This window comes from Carcharhinus amblyrhynchos, chromosome 25, assembly GCF_965287045.1.
Source record: "Carcharhinus amblyrhynchos chromosome 25, sCarAmb.v2.hapA, whole genome shotgun sequence".
Taxonomy (NCBI): domain Eukaryota; kingdom Metazoa; phylum Chordata; class Chondrichthyes; order Carcharhiniformes; family Carcharhinidae; genus Carcharhinus; species Carcharhinus amblyrhynchos.
This window is the reverse complement of record NC_137348.1, coordinates 11,978,205-11,994,823: the sequence shown is the minus strand read 5'-3', so window position 1 is coordinate 11,994,823 and position 16,619 is coordinate 11,978,205. Positions and strand designations below refer to the sequence as shown.

General features: G+C 38.5%; 1 protein-coding gene across 2 annotated transcripts in view; it reads left to right on the top strand.

Moving 5' to 3' along the window:
* The window catches only part of LOC145358334 (transforming growth factor beta receptor type 3-like), a 119,127-nt gene that overhangs the window by 55,781 nt on the left and 46,727 nt on the right, over positions 1-16,619 (top strand). For both annotated transcript variants that reach the window (XM_080212272.1, XM_080212271.1), the window contains exons 5-6: positions 11,774-11,918; positions 15,974-16,133. In XM_080212272.1, coding sequence (XP_080068398.1) covers positions 11,774-11,918; positions 15,974-16,133 — 305 coding nt within the window. The remainder of the gene's footprint in view (positions 1-11,773; positions 11,919-15,973; positions 16,134-16,619) is intronic.

The following is a 16,619-nucleotide window of genomic DNA, read 5'->3' as shown; positions in this document are numbered from 1 at the left end:
TTAGTTTTTAAAAAGCTATACAGAATCACTTCCTAGTTTTATTGGTGTACAATGGTCAAATTTCTTAGAAAATTAAGTTGTTTTGATATTTAAAGATCTTTAAAAAGCGTGTTTAAAAATAAAGCTTAATTTTAAGAGCCTTCTCAAAGGTCTGCAAATGGGTATAATTGGTGTAAAGTTGCCATGGTGGTTAATTTGATCTGGCTTCATGGCCAGTTTTGTGGGTGAAGTTAGTTTCCAGCACAATGATTTTAAAGCATAGGAGAAAAATAACACTGAATGTAACTTGCACATGAAATTCTACAATATTTTGCATTGGTTTGGCCAATTTATACAGCCATGTGAAAACTCTACCTCACAATTCTGAATTATGTAATGAGTTGAATTCAGAATATTATTTCAGGGTGAGATGACTATTTACTAAGTGAAAGTTGAATTTAATTTTGATATTTGGAAAGATGGTCTATAAACGGGAATAAAATCAGCTTCATGCAGGTGCTTAAACTGCAATTCTGTTAAGGGTTGGTGGAATTGATAGGGCCAACTGTGCCCAAGTCTTCAGTAATTAATCCTTTGGTTTGTGTGCTATAGTCCAGAGTTGGCAGTGGGTAGTATCCACCTAGAGATCATAGATTTTATTGCAGAAAGCAAAGTTATTCTCTATTTAACTTCAGTTAAAGACAACAAACATTTGTAACTGAGGACCTACCTACGTCTGAGGATGTGCAAAATTTGGCAGTAGCATTCTCACCATGAGTTAGAAGATGACAGGTTTACAACCCATTCCAGACAGCCCTGGCAGCTGGTGACTAGGATGTGATCTTTTAGTACAGATTTGATACCCAGCAGAGCAGAGCCAGTGACTTCTCAGTGGTACTATTCTCCCTGTGAGTCAGAAGGATTAGGTTTGGCCCAACCTCAGCAGCCTTGCTGTTCTTGTCCTTTTAGCCCATAGCAGTATTGGGTTGGAAGGTGAGCTCCTGCGGTGCATCTAGCAGATGGTACACACCGCTGCCACTGTTAGTCAATGGTGGAAGGGGTATTCAAACGGCTGCTTTATCTTGGATGGTGTCGAGCTTCTTGACTGCTGTTGGAACTGCATTAATCTAGGCAAGTGGAAAGTACTCGATCATACTCCTGACCTGTGCCTTGTAGATGGTGAACAGACTGTGGGGAGTCAGGAGGTGAGTTGCTCACCGCAGGATTCCTCGACTCGGATCTGCTGTTGTAGCCACAGTATTGATGTGGCTAGTTCAGTTTCTAGTTAATAGTAAGCCCCTAAGATGTTAATAGTGGGGGATTCAGTGGTGGTGATGCCATGAATACTGATTGGCAATGATTGGATTCTTTGTTGTTGGAGATGGTCATTGCCTGGCACTTGTGTGGTATGAATGTTACCTGCCATTTGTCTGCCCAAGCCTGGATATTGTCTATGTCTTGCTGCATTATTACATGAACTGTTTCAGTATCTCCAGATTCGGGGATTGTGCTGAACATTGTCCAGACATCAGCATCCCCACATGTCCTTTTGTTTTGATGGAAGAAAGGCCATTGATGAAGCAGCTGAAGATGGTTAGACCTAGAACCTACCCTGAAGAACTCCTGTACTAATGTCCTAGAACTAAGATAATTGACCTTCAAGCAACACAACCATCTTCCTATGTTGAGGTATGACTCCAACCAGTGGAGGGGTTTTCCCCAATTCCCACTGACTCAAGTCTTGCATGAGCTCCTTGGCACCATACTCAGTCAAATGCTGCCTTAAAGTCAAAGGCAGTCACTCTCACCTCACCTTTGGAATCCATCTCTTTTATCTGTGTTTGAACCAAGGTTATAATGAGCTCAGGAGCTGAATGACCCTGGTGGAACCCAATTTGAGCATCAGTCAGCCGGTTATTACTAAGCAAGTGCCATTTGATAGCACCATTGGTGACCCTTCTATCACTTTACTGATGATTGAGAGTAGACTTATGAAATAGTAATTGGCCTGATTTGGATTTGTCCTGTTGCTTGGGTACTATTGGGCAATTTTCCACATTGCTATATAGATGGTGGTGTTGTAGTTGCACTGGAACAGCTTGGCTAGGGATGTGGCAAGTTTTGAAGCTTAAGTCCTCAGCACTGTTGCTGGAATATTGTCAGGGCTCATAGTCTTTCCAGCAGCTAGTACCTTCAGCCATTTCCTGACATCATATGGAGCGAATCGAGCTGGCTGAAGACTGACATCTGTGATGCAGGGGACTTATGGAGGATGTCAAGATGGATAATTCACTTGGCACTTCTGGCTGAAGATTGTTGTGAATGCTTTGGCCTTATCCCTTGCATTGATGTAATGGGCTTCTCCATCATTGACGATGGGGATATTTATGGAGCCACCTCTTCTAGTGTGTTGCTTAATTGTCTACCACCATTCTTGATGGATATGGCTGAACTGCAGAGCTTATATCTGATTTGGTGGTTGTGGAATTGCTGAACTCTATTATTCATTGCTAATGCTATTTGGCATGCAAGTAGTCCTATGTTGTAGCTTTACCAAGTTGATCTCTCATTTTTTAGGTATGCCTGGTGTTGCTCCTGACATGCCCTCCTGCACTGTTTGAACCAGGGTTGATACTCTTTCTTGGTGCTAATGATAGTGGGGGATATGCTGGGCCACGGGGTTGGAGATTTTGGTTGAGTACAATTCTACTGCTGCTGATGGCCCACAGCACCTCATGGATTTTGTGTTGCTACATCTGTTTGAAGTCTATCCCATATAGCATGATGGTAGTGTCACCATACAATGGAGAGTATCCGCAATGTGAAAATGGGACTTTGTCTCCTCAAAAACTGTGTGGTAGTCACTTCTGCTGCTGCTGCTTTGGGGCTAAGACATTGATCATGTTCCTCTTGTCATGCAATATCTTGGTTGCTAGGTGCATGTTCATCACCAATCAACCAGGTCGATGATTTACTATCTATCATCAGTTTTGTGCCTTGATTAAGTGATACAGACATCACTTAGATCTTTGATTTGAACAAGTCACTCTTGAGACAACAAGAAACATTCCAAGTTGCAAAATTTAGTTTTCTTTCTTTGATCATGAAGATCATTGTCCTGCAGGAGATGGTTTCCCAACCAGAAGGAAGTTGGACAGCCTATTATATGGCACCTTTTCTGGCCCCCTCGTCAGTTTGAATGAGCAGAAGAGGACTGTTCAGTCATTGATGATGCTGTCCCAAAATGGGTATTTAGCCAACTTCATTCATTTGTTGCCTGTGTGGAGATTCCTGATTAGGGATTCTCAGGTTCACAATCATGTCCCCATCACCAATTCTCTTTCAGCGCATGGGGACCTTGGGTGGCATCATTGTCCACACAAGTTTGACAGGTTGGCCAGACTTTGGTGACATGGCAAACCTTTGTGATCAGAACCACATTTCCCCTGCAACCTGCTTTCCACCTTTGCAGTCAGATGTACAATCATCCTTTGTCTGTTCTACATTTGAGGACTTTTTGTACTGTCTGACACTTCCACCATCCTCCCTATCTTGCCACTATGGGTGGTCCTACCAAGAATAAGGCATTCTCAACAGCACCACTTGGGAGATCCAAGTGCACATGCCTCTCTACGATGTCAAGGTGGCAATCCATGGAAGTTACAAATTACTCCCAACAGCCTTTTCTGATTCCTGCTGTTCCTCATTTCTACTCATACTGATTCTGCTTCATGATCTTCTGAGCCCAAAGTGTTTCTCACTGATGTTCTCCTGTCATTCTTTACGACCAGGGCTATTCATCCTCCTCTGCCATTCTGTTTGTCTTTTTGAAATATCATGTACCTGGGAGTATTTAGTTCTCAATCTTGATCACCTTGTGTCACATCTCCGTAAAGATGATTTGCCTCTATTTATGCCGCTAGTATATCTACCTTATTGCAGATGGCTTGTGCATTCAGATGAAGAACTTTTAATTTAGTTTTTTAAACTAACATTATCTTTTTGACCATATTTACTGCACAGTTAATGTTGAATTCTCTGACCCTTCCTTTCCCACTCTGCTTCTCTTTACCCATATTGTTACACTATTGAGTTTGCTAGGTCACTTCAGATAACAGTTAAGAGTCTATCACATTGATGCAAAACTGAAGTCACACACAAGCTACATCAGGTAAAATGGGCATGTTTACTTCCATAACAGACATTGATGATTCAGTTTGGTTTTTATAACAATTCAACATTTTATATTGATAGCCAGTGTTAGAATGTAACCAATGATAACAAGCTGTGAAGGTCGGCTGACCCAGTAGACAATGTAACCAATAGCAAAATGATGCAGTGGTCAGCTGGCCTGGTATAAATAGAAATCAGATAGGAATTATGAGGGGCTTGTGTGACCCAGGCCATGACCTGAGTGTTGGTGTAATGGTGTTCCTTTATTAAATGTTTTTATTTGATTTACTTTTTGAAGTTAGTTCTTTTATTTCTTGCAACTGAAGTATCATTACTGCCGGATGAACAGCCAGTTTATGACTTCCGCTTCGTTTGAAAAAAAATAAAATTCATACGTCTGGACCATTCTCTGGATTATTAGTCCAAGCCTCTGTTTACTCCAGTAATAACCACTGTAGTACTGTACCCCATATTTATTTTCCTGGAAACTTTGTCATCAAGCAAACCTATAAAGTGCTTCCTTGTCTTATGTCATGTTCCTTCTGTTTCATCCCGCTGCTGGCAACATTCCTGGACTATGGAATCTCATTGTTTATAACTGACGCCTTTTTTGGTGTAGACTACTATACAGGAAGGAGTCAGGGCAGTGGGTGAGTGGCAGTGTCTGTGATCTCAGTGACCGGCATCTTTGCAAAATTTATAATGTAAAATGGTCTGCTATGGAATGAAGAACAATAATTGTGATTTGATTTTTAAAAAATAACTGTTAGCACAAATCTAAATGTTGCTTTGTACTGTGGTATAACAAAACTAATTAAAGTGTGTTTTGGGTTTTTAAGTAGAAAACATGAAATTATTAGTTTAAGAGTACAATAAAAACATTTATTTGCAATTTTAATAAGGGTGTTTGTTGCTTGTAGTTAAAAATACATTTGTGATGAGCTTTAATATCACTCTGAGCATCACAGAGGATATTTTTTAATAATAAACTATTCTCCTAAAAAGAGGAAATTAACTGTGGTCAGATGTCAGAAGGCTACTTTGTCATTTTTTTAAATATAAGTGAGCATTTAGAATTAGACAGCAAACTTCATTAACAGTTCAATAGAGGGAATAAATGTTATAGTTCAAGTAGAACCGAAGGTGAATCCATGGTATAGTGGTTTATCACTGGACTAATAATCTAGAGATCCAGGGTAATCTTCTGGGGACCCAGCTTCACCAGATGGTGAAATTTGAATTCGATAAAAATCTGGAATTAAAAGTCTATAGAAATCATGAACCCATTGTTATAAAAACTCATTTGGTTCACGTATGTTCTTTAGTGAAGTTTAGCTCCTTTAGAGAAGAAAAACTGCTGGTCTTAACTGGTCTGGCGTACAGGTGTCGCCAGATCCACAACAATGTGGTTGACTTTTAAATGCCCTCTGAAATGGCCCAGCAAGCCACTTGAGGGTAATTCGGCCACAACCCATGAATTAATTTTAAAGAGTAAAATTGGTATTCATATCGATACATTGAAGTGTACTGAGAGGTTGGAGTGGGCACAAATATTTTTCGGTAAAGTTACAGAAGCAGACAAATATCAAAACAAAGAGAATGCAAAATTAATGCATCTACCTTTCATCTGCATTCATTACCAACAGTAATTAAAAAATGAGTCAGTGGCCTTTGGCAGAGCTTTGAAATCCACTCCATATTCCACAGGAGAGTGGAAACCCAAGTTCTGGTTCTGAACCTTGGTTTGACACACTTGTATCTGGTGGTGAGCCTTAATCACATAGGTTGTGGGTGATCAAAGCACCATCCTGACCATCTAGTATGAAATTTGATTACAGTAATGTTCAGTTTAGGGTCTGTGATTTTTGAATTGTTGTTCCTGCTGATTCTGCCACAGGGAGACAATGTGGCTCAAGAATTTGCACATGCTGGCACCAGCACTCAGATGGGGCAGTTAATTAAGAGACTGTCTGCAGGAGCCAATTCCAATCAATGACAGAATGTGCTTTCCCAAGGCTGGATGGCCAAAGAGCATCCACAAACACTGAAACGTTAGCTGACTCACTGCCAGTTAGGAGCTGTGGTCCTGTGGCAACTGTGGTGGATGGACCTCATTGTGTAGTCCACCTGCTGTTTGAAGAATTGCTATGGCTTCTGTCCGGAAAGCAGAGGTAGTTTTAAGTGCTCTATTATTAAATCTTTATTATTATTATTTACCAATATTAAATATAATAAATTAGGTATATATTTAGGTTGGTTCAACTTAGTGTTTTAATGTAGGATAAGGTAACATTCTAATTAGATTCATATTAAATAAAAGCTTTGGCATGGAAGGGAATTTTGGTTTTAGTAAAAGCTGTGTTTCTGTTGTGCTGAGAAAGCTTATGGTGTGAAAAGTGAATTAAAACTTGGAGAAGAGAAGAGGTGTTGCTTAACAATCAGGTGCACTTTAAGGGAAAAGATTTTTTTTTAAGATTGGGAGCCAACTTTTGCAGCTAGAGGGAACCTCTCTTTCAGCTCCATGAGAAGAAAAGCCACACCATGGAATAAGGGAATTAGAGAAAAGAAGTCTCCAAGAAGTATGAAGTTAAAGAACAAAGAGGAACTGGAAATTGAACAGGCTATTGTTCAGTGAAGACAGACAGAGCTATAAGGTAGTTGGCTAGTGAGAAGCCAGAAAGCTATCTGGAGTGGTTCTAAGATTGGTGATATCTTACTACTGCTTGTGAAATGTTACTTGAAATAATTGTGGAACAATCGGTGGCTAGATAGTACATCCAGTTTTATATATTTTGAGGAATTATTGCCTATTACTCTGTGGGTGGGATACAGTAATAACTGTCTGTAATTCTGTAAAAACATTCAAGACAGAGGAACCTGAAAGGAGAGTTGGAAAACCTGGAGGTGGAACTTTGTTAAAACAGTAGAGAAGAAGTTTTGTTTGAAAAGATAGTTAGAATACTTGGAGGTAGATTCTTGCTTAAAACAGCTGATGATGAAAGGCATTGTTTGACAGAAGATTTTAAAGTGTGTATTTTTGAGCGTGGAGGTTTGAAACACTTGCGTTATAATCATTTGGAGGGAATTTGAGACAAGATCAATGGAAGGTCAATTGAGTGGCATCAGCAATTTGGTTCCAGACTGGGGTACTATCCTTGAAATCTGTGTACATCTTTGAAGATAAACGGGAATGATGCACTATTGCATTATAATCAGACTTTTCATGGTTAATGAATGTTTTTCCCTGTTTTTAAAACTAATTGGGTGTCCTGTGACCCTGTTCCTCCGTGTTTTCTTTAAAAAAAAGTGAAACTTTGTGGTCTTCCGAGCCAGGGTTCCAATCTGGAACCTACCCATCCAGTAGGTAACACCGGCTGGTATCCTAACTCTTCTGACAGTTCCCTTGATAACTGGCTATCTTTTGCTGGCGGGCAGATAGCCATCACTATTGTTCCCTATTGTAACTTGCACAAACATTGTTCATCGGCAGTACCATGGCTGTGGAGTGGAACACCAGAAAGTAGCATGAATTTGTGGGCTCACCCATCTTTGCAACCCTTTGAAGATTCAACCTTATGAGATTGTTAATCAATTTGCAAATGCTTCCAATGATTCAACTAACTTCAAGGGAGTAATGTGATGATTTAAAGTGACCAAGAATGATGCATAGATTTAATGGCAGTAATGAATGTAGAATATTCATTATCAGCTAATAATACAAAGCTTTTGTTACAAAGTCCTACCATATCTCACCTGATGAAGTGATTTAATCCTAATTCCAAAAGTTAATTACCAAAATGTGATGATGTTGACAATGTAGCAATCTGTAACGCATAAATTTAGAAAGGATTGAAATGATGCTCCTGATCATCAGAAATCAATTTCAATTTTTGCGATCTAAATCTTAAATTTTCAGCCACATTTAAATAGGCGTTTTGCTGGGAAGATCTAAGAGAACGCCAACATGCACAATTAGTACATCCAGTTTTATATACTTTGAGGAATTATTGTCTATTACTCTGTGGGTGGGATACTATAATAACTGTAATTCTGTATTTTGTGGCAATTAACTTACCTCCTGATTTCCTAAAGTCTTTCTAACGTCTACAAGGCACAAGTCCTGTATTTAATGGAATACGTTATTTGCCTAGATGATGCAGCTCCAGTAACACTCAAAACCCAACACCATCATGGGCAAAGCAGACTACTTGATTTACACTTCATTACCACTAAGTGTTCACTGTCCAATACCAGTGCACTGTGGCAGCAGGGTGTACCATCTACGAAGTGTACAGCAGCAACTTATCAAAGATCCTTCAACTGCATCTTCCAAATCAACAACTTATACTGCCTGGATGAGCATCGGAAGCAGTTGAGTGGAACACCACCAGTGGCAAGCTACCCTCCAAGTTGCACACCATCTAATTTTGAAAAATATCAAATCCCTTCAACAACGTTGGGTCAAATTCCTGGAACTTCCTACATAACAGTACTTTTGGTATCACCACACCATGTCGACTGCGGGGTTCAATAAGGCTGTTCACTATCACTTTCTCAAGGGCAATTAAAGGTGGACGATATATGTTGGCATTGCCAGCAATGTCTGCATCCCACAAACACTATTGGGAGGCAGTAGCACAATGGAATTGTCACTGAACTAGCAATCCAGGGACCCAGGGTAATGCTCTGGGCACCTGGGTTTGAATCCTACCATGGCAGATGGTTAAATTTAAATTCAATAAAAATCTGGAATTAAGAGCCTATTAATGATCGTGAAACCATTGTTGATTGTTGTAAAAACCCATTTGGTTCACTGATGTCCTTTAGGGAAGGAAATCTGCCATCCTTACCTGTGTGGCCTACATGTGACTCCAGACCCACAGCAATGTGGTTGACTCTCTAATGCTGTCTGAAATGGAGGGCAGTTGGAGATGGGCAATAAATGCCAACCCAGTCAATGATGCCCACATCCCATAAAAACGAATTTTAAAAAAATGACAAAAAAATTAACTGTGTTAAACTTTCAGTATGTCATATTTGAAACATTTGGGAATTGTGAAAATTACAGGCAGACAAAAGTTAAGGAATTAATCTGAACATTTTCTTTGTTACACTGACTAGCAAGTAGGATATTTTTGCTTGTGTTTATGTGGTAAAACTACAATATATTTTAGTGTGTATGATACTATTGCAAAATAATGACATTTAGTCAGCAAATCTAGAAACCAACACCTAATATCCTTACAGTAATTATGTTGTCATGGCCTTGGGCCATCAAAAGGCCTTCAAAAGTTTAGATTTTAGCTGCTGACGCACAAAAGTTCAAAAAGGTCCTGCTTCCTGTCCTACTTGAGGAAGTTTAGGAAGACGTTTGGCTCCAAAATGTTCAGCGGAGACTTGAGGGGGTTGTAATGAAAATAAACATTTTTTTCTAATTGCATCTAAGAATAAATAGTCTGTTAGTCACTAAATGCAGCCCTCTTAATACGTCTACATAACAACGATCAACACTGGGGGATGGCACCTTAAGGTCGGCTCACTGCTTATTTTATGTCCTAAATCATTACTCCCAAGTAACAATTCTAAATCATTCACTTGGACAGTGAATAATTATGGTTGTTTTACAAGAGTAATTTATGACCTTTTATCCTGTTTTAGAAACTAATAGATTTCAAGATAGCACTATTGCCTAACAACCACAGGGTGATTAATATTATTTAAATTTGACAGGCTGATGGTTCCTTTTCCTTCTGTTTGTACATACACATGTCTCTCTTCAACTTTTTTGAAATGTACATAGCCATTCCTTGTTGAGCACTCCCAATATGTTCCTACAGAGTGACTTGCTAAACAAACAAAATAACAAATCAAAATCATCTTTCCATAAGAAACTTTGTAATAAGGGTTGGTTATGGTCCTGACAGCAGACGGTTAAGTCAGCCAGCTGGGTGGTTGGTGTGAGGTTCGAATTACACCAACAGCACAGGTTTGATTCTAGTTCTGGCTGAGGTAGATTTGGGACCTGTCTTTTTACCCTGCCTTTGAGAATTGAAAGCAGTTGAAAACGATCACTGACAGAAAGCTGATGAGGAAATGGCTTTGGGTAGAGCATAAATGAATGAATGTCTTTGACATGTAATTTTTATATTTATAAACCTAACTTGAACTTAATTGTCTCAAAAGTCCTCTCTCAATTTTCTGCTCTTACTAACTTGCAACTATTAATAATCAGCTTCTTTCTCACCTTCCCACGCACTTCCTTCCACTCACTGCCCTTCTGGTTCCCTCCAGCTTGCTACTTTGCACTTGTTGCTTCCCTCTCCTCACTCTCTCACTTCCACCCATGCTGCCCTTCTCTGCATCTTTCTCACTCCCTCCTGTTCAGGCCCTTCCACTCGCCACCTCTCTCCCAACACCGTCACTGTTTCCTCCTAGGGCTTGAGAAAAGCAACAAGCAGGAGCGATTGAGGAAAATAAGAGACTCAGGAAGGAGAAAGCACTTTGGACCAGTATTTTTATTTCCCTGATTTACTGGTGTTCCACTTTAAAGACTAGTGTTCTTATTTCCCCATATTACTGTTTTATTTTTCCTTCTGGGAAGGGAAGTGGTTGCTGATCAGGAGAGGCAGCAAGCAAAGCAGTGATGTGTTTAAAAAAAAATTAAGCACGTACAGTTACAATACAGTTCTTGCTGTGTTCCAACTAACTAGGTTAAAATGAAAATGGTGGCAGAACCATTCAGGTAACTTTGATTATTTACAAACCATGCTAAAATGAAAACGCACTATTAAAATGTGCTTTAATGGGGGATTGCCTATATTACAGTTACATGTAACATACATAAAATAGTTTACATTAGATAATATGTAAGTGAAGTTATATATCTTAAAGCTAATCTTAAAATATAACTAAAATTAATTTAATTCAGTAAATTAATCACATTAAGTAGTGAAAATTATAAATCAAATGCTGCAAATCCAAAATACACAGTTCTGGAAATACACATGTACTACTTTGCACATAAATCAGTTATTTTCAGGCATGCATTGAGTCCTATTTCTCCCCTCTCTTTCCATCTGCTACTCTTTTCTCTGCTCCCCCATCCTGGCATGCACACACAGGCCTGCTTTCTCGCTCGTTCTTCCCCTTTCAGATGTGTGTCAGAATTTGAGATTAATTAACAGATGTGTTAGTATATATTTAAATATGGGAATATTATCCTTTAAAAATAGTTGTAATGTTAAATCTGCACGTACAGTAAGAAGTCTCACAACACACAGAGAAAATACTCTCTAGACACAATCTTTTAATAATGATAGTGGAATCAAAACAGCAATGTTGCTGATTTTGTTAGAAATTGCCAATTAATTATGTTAAAATTATTTTGTTATAAATAATGGCTAATGAATATCACCCCAAATATATTATGACAATATATTCTGTCAAGACATACCAAGGTTCCTGCTATAAAATTATATTTAATGTGTTTGTGAAATAAAAGGTCTATTCATAATTCAGTTTAGCAGGTAGCATTATTATATGAAACTTACCAATAAGAAAGATTCAAAATAGGTTATTTTAAAGTGGTTACTCTAATTGATAAAAATTCTTTGTTTTGCAGGGCTCTACAAAAACCCTTGTGCTTCCACACGAAGTAAGGACACTTAAAAATCCAGAATTGAAGTCAGCGATGAAAAATTGCAACTCGATCAACAGTTTTGTTAAGTTTGAAAATTCTGCAGGAATAACGATAGAACTGAGAGAAGGTAGATATTTGATTTAAATAGGCATATGTAATTTGTCTTCTGATACCTGGGATAAAAACGTTGGAAGTATCAAAGTTGCAGCTTTATACAGTTATCATTCTGGTAACAAATAAAAGTCAAATGTTTAAAAAGATCCGAATACTAAAGTGAGGCATTTTCTTTATAATCCTGTGGATCCATATTTTAAATACATATAAACAGAAAATACTGGAAATATGGAACTGGTATTATAATGCCCTTGTCTGGGACTTGCATGTGAAAAATATACACAAGTATAAAAGTCAAATTTTGGAATGTTTTAACCAAAAATCATGGGTTGACTTTTACATGGATAACATTTGCAGGATTGACATGCATGCCTAATTTGGGCACGTGCAAAGTCAACAAAAAAAAGTCATCACAATGGAATAAATTTTAGACTTTGATTCCAGATAAGCCAGTTTCAACTTTTATGAGGTAAGTAAAAACAAAAATTTTTTTTAGGCTAAAAGTTGTGTGGTCAACATTTGCAATTTCGTAGGGCATCAGCATCTGTATTGGAGCAGGAGGGATCTGTACCTTGGGACAGTCTTCAGCTGAACTGATCTGAGACCAGTATTCTAGCAAAAAGGATAAATAAGGAGGTCACAAGGACTTTAAACTAGCAAGTTGGGGGAAGGGAAGAGTAAAATCGTGGGAAGTATAGTGGTTAATGAAAAGCAAAGCAACAAGTTTGCATGTGGCAGGGGGTGCGGGGGAAGTTTCAACTACATTGAAAATCAGGAAAAAAGGTAACAGGAAGGAGAACTCAGGAGTTGTTATAATGGAGTGTTAGGATTCAAAAAGAAGGTACAAAAACTAGCATAAGGGCACTTTATCTGAATGCTTGTAGCATTTGAAGCAAGGTAAATGAGTTGACAGGACAAATCATCACGAATGAGTATGATTTGGTGGCCATTACAGAGACATGATTGCAAGATGGTCATGAATGGGGGTTGAATATCAAGGGGTATCAGACTGTTCAGAAGGACAGATAGGAAGGTAAGGGAGATGGATATTTAACGTTGACATCAGGGCGGTAGTGAGAGATGGTATAGATTCTATGGGGAAAAAAGAGGTTGAAGCCATTTGGATGGAAGTAAGAATTAGTAAGGAGAAAAAGTCACTGATAGGTATAGTCTATAGGCCACCAAATAGTAACATCATGGGGGGGGCAAGCAATAAACAAAGAAGTAATTGATACATGTAAAAAAGCAATTATCATGGGGGATTTTAATCTACACATTGGTCAAACCAGGTCAGTCAAGACAGTCTTGAGGAGAAGTTCATAGAATATATTCGCGATAGTTTTCTTGAACATTTGTAATGGAACCTACGGAGGAGCAAGCTATCCTAGATCTGGTCCTATGTAATGAGACAGGAATAACTAATGATCTTACAGTTAGGGATCCTCTCAGAAGAAATGATCACAGTATGATTGAATTTAAAATACAGATGGATTGTGAGAATGTAAAATCCAATATCAGTGTCTTGTGCTTAAATAAAGGAGACTACAATGGGATGAGGGAAGAATTGGTTAAAGTAGACTTGGAGCAAAAATTTTATAGTGCGACAATTGAGGAACTGTGGATGACTTTCAAGATGATTTTTCATTGTGGTCAGCAAAAGTATATACCAGTGATAAAGAAGAACTATAGGAAAAGAGATAATCAGTCATGAATATCTAAGGAAATAAAGGAGGGTATCAAATTGAAAGAAAATGCATACAAAGTGGCAGTGATTAGTAGGAAACTAGAGAATTGGGAAATCTTTAAAAGTCAACAGAAAGCCACAAAAAAAGCTATAAAGTAATTTGGATTATGAGAGTAAACTAGCTCAGAACAAAATAGATAGCAGAAGTTTCTACAGATATATAAAATAAAAAACAGTGGCTAAAGTAAACATTGGTCCTTTAGCGGATGAGAAGGGAGATGTAATATCAGGAAATGGCCAAAGCCTTGATCAGGTATTTTGTGTCAGTCTTCACAGTGGAAGACACAAAAAAATGCCAAAAATTGAGGACACGAAGGCTATGGCAGATGAAGACCTGGAAACTATCATTGTCATGAAAGAGGTAGTGTTGGGCAAGCTAATGAGGCTAAAGGTAGACAAGTCTCCTGGCCCTGATGGAATGCAGCCCAGGGTACTAAAAGAGATGGGGGCGGGGGGGGGGGGTGCGGTGGGGGAATAACAAATGCACTAGTGGTAATTTACCAAAATTCACTGGACTCTGGGGTGGTCCCCACAGATTGGAAAACAGCAAATGTGATGCTACTGTTTAATAAAGAAGGGAGACAAAAAGCGGCTAACTATAGGCTGGTTGGCTTAACTTCTGTAGTAAGAAAAATGCTTGAATCTATCATCAAAGAAGAAGTAGCAAGACACCTGGATATAAATTGTCCCATTGAGAAGACACAGCATGGGTTCATGAAGGGCACGTCATGTTTGACTAATTTAGTGGAATTCTTTGAGACCATTAAGTGTGTGGCAGTCAGTGAGGAACCTATGGATATGGTGTATCTGGATTTCCAGAAGGCATTTGACAACGTGCCGCACCAAAGGCTGTTGCATAAGATATAGGTGCACAGTGTTATGGGTAATGTATTAGCATAGATAGAGAATTGGTTAAATAACAGAAAGCAAAGTATGGGGGTAAATGGGTGTTATTCTGGTTGGCGATCAGTGACTAGTGGTGTGCCTCAGGGATCTGTATCCCTTTGCAAGCTTTCAGTGTCCTCTGACCACAATTGTTTACAATTTACATAAATGATTTGGAGTTGGGGACCAAGTGTAGTGTCAAAATTTGTAGGTGACACTAAGATGACTGGCAGAGCAAGGTGTGCAGAGGACACTGAAAGCTTGCAAAGGGATAGTGTAAGTGAGTGGGCAAGGGTCTGGCTGTTGGTGAATGTGAGGTCATCCATCTTGGTAGGAATAACAGCAAAATGGACTATTATTAAATGGCAAAATAAAATGTAGAATGTTGCTGTGCAGAAGCACCTGGGTGCTCTTGTGCATGAATCATAAAGGGTTGGTTTGCAGATGCAGCAGGTAATTAAGAAGGCAAATGGAATTTTGTCCTTCATTGCTGGAGGGATGGAGTTTAAAAACAGGGAGGTTGTGTTGCAGCTGTATAAGATGCAGGTGACGCCACACCTGGAGTACTGTGTGCAGTTTTGGTCTTCTTACTTGAGAGGATACACTGGCACTGGAAGGGGTGTGAGGGGGAAATTCACAAGGTTGATTCTGGAGTTGAGATGGTTGGCTTATGAGGAGAGACTAAGTAGACTATACTCATTGGAATTCAGAAGAATGAGGGGAAATCTTATAGAAACATGTAACGTTATAAAGGGAATGGATAAGACAGAAGCAGGGAAGTTGTTTCCACTGGCAGGTGAAACTAGAACTAGGAGGCATGGCATCAAAATAAGGGGGAGCCGATTTAGGACTGAGTTGAGGAGGAACTTCTTCACCCAAAGGATTGTGAATCTGTGGAATTCCCTACCCAGCGAAGTTGTTGAGGCAACCTCATTGAATGTTTTCAAGGCAAGGGTAAAAAATTTTTTGAGCAATAAAGGAATTAAGAGTTATAATGAATGGGCAGGTAAGTGGAGTTGAGTCCATGAAAAGATCAGCCATCATTTTATTGAATGAACAGGCTCAAGGGTTCAGATGGCCTACTTCTGCTCCTGATTCTTAAGTTCTTATTATATGGCAACTTGTTATTTGCTGGTTGATTTGCATGTCAATAACAATGTGCATTGTTAACCACCATTATTTTTTCAACTGGAAAGCACTATTCACATTTTCTGATCAAACATCTAACAACTTCATCTGAGTTAGCATTTCAAACCCTTTTTATTTAGCTTAGAACTCTTCCTTATTTGAAAACTTACTTTAAAACCAAAACTGCTCTTTCTAGGATAATTCTCTTTCAAATAATGTTTTATTTTTAAAAGTTTTTCTCTCCACAAGTACAGTGAGCACTTGAATCTCTTTGTCTAAAAAAACTAAGTTTACTTATTTTTTTTAAACAGATGAAACGGGCCTGTCTAAATGTGAATATCAGCCTAATATCAGTGCTCAAAATTATAAGGATTATAAACTTCTCCAAGAAGATTTGGTGGGTTGTGTGACACCTGATCAACGCGTTGTTCATCAAATCCATATCATAAACCTAATTCCCACCAATTTCAGGTACAGAGCATGTTGGATGTATTAACTCAAATCTTCTTGAGTATTTTTAAGTGCAGAAACAAATATAGTTTTGAATGGAGGTGAATGCAGTGAAGTATTTTGTAAAATAGCCACCTAGGGTCAGATGCCCTAACAAAATATTGTAATCAATGGAGAATTTACATTAAATTTGATTTAAGGAATTTTTCTCTTGAATGAAAAATGTGAAACACCTGTTCTGTCCTTATTTATGACCAACTAACAAAATTGTGGAAACAAAGGGTTTTAAAAATATTTACCTCTGTAGATTGCAAGAATAAAAAGCGCTTCTAATATCAAATAAATCTGTTATTATTTTATATTTTTTCCACAGCTAATAAGCCATTTAACTGGTATAAATATCATTGTTCATTAGCCAGCTGGGGAGTTTGTAATTTTTGTAGTATATACCGCAGCAACAATTAAGAAATTTCTGACTTATCCACAAGGTACTGCCATTATTTGGTT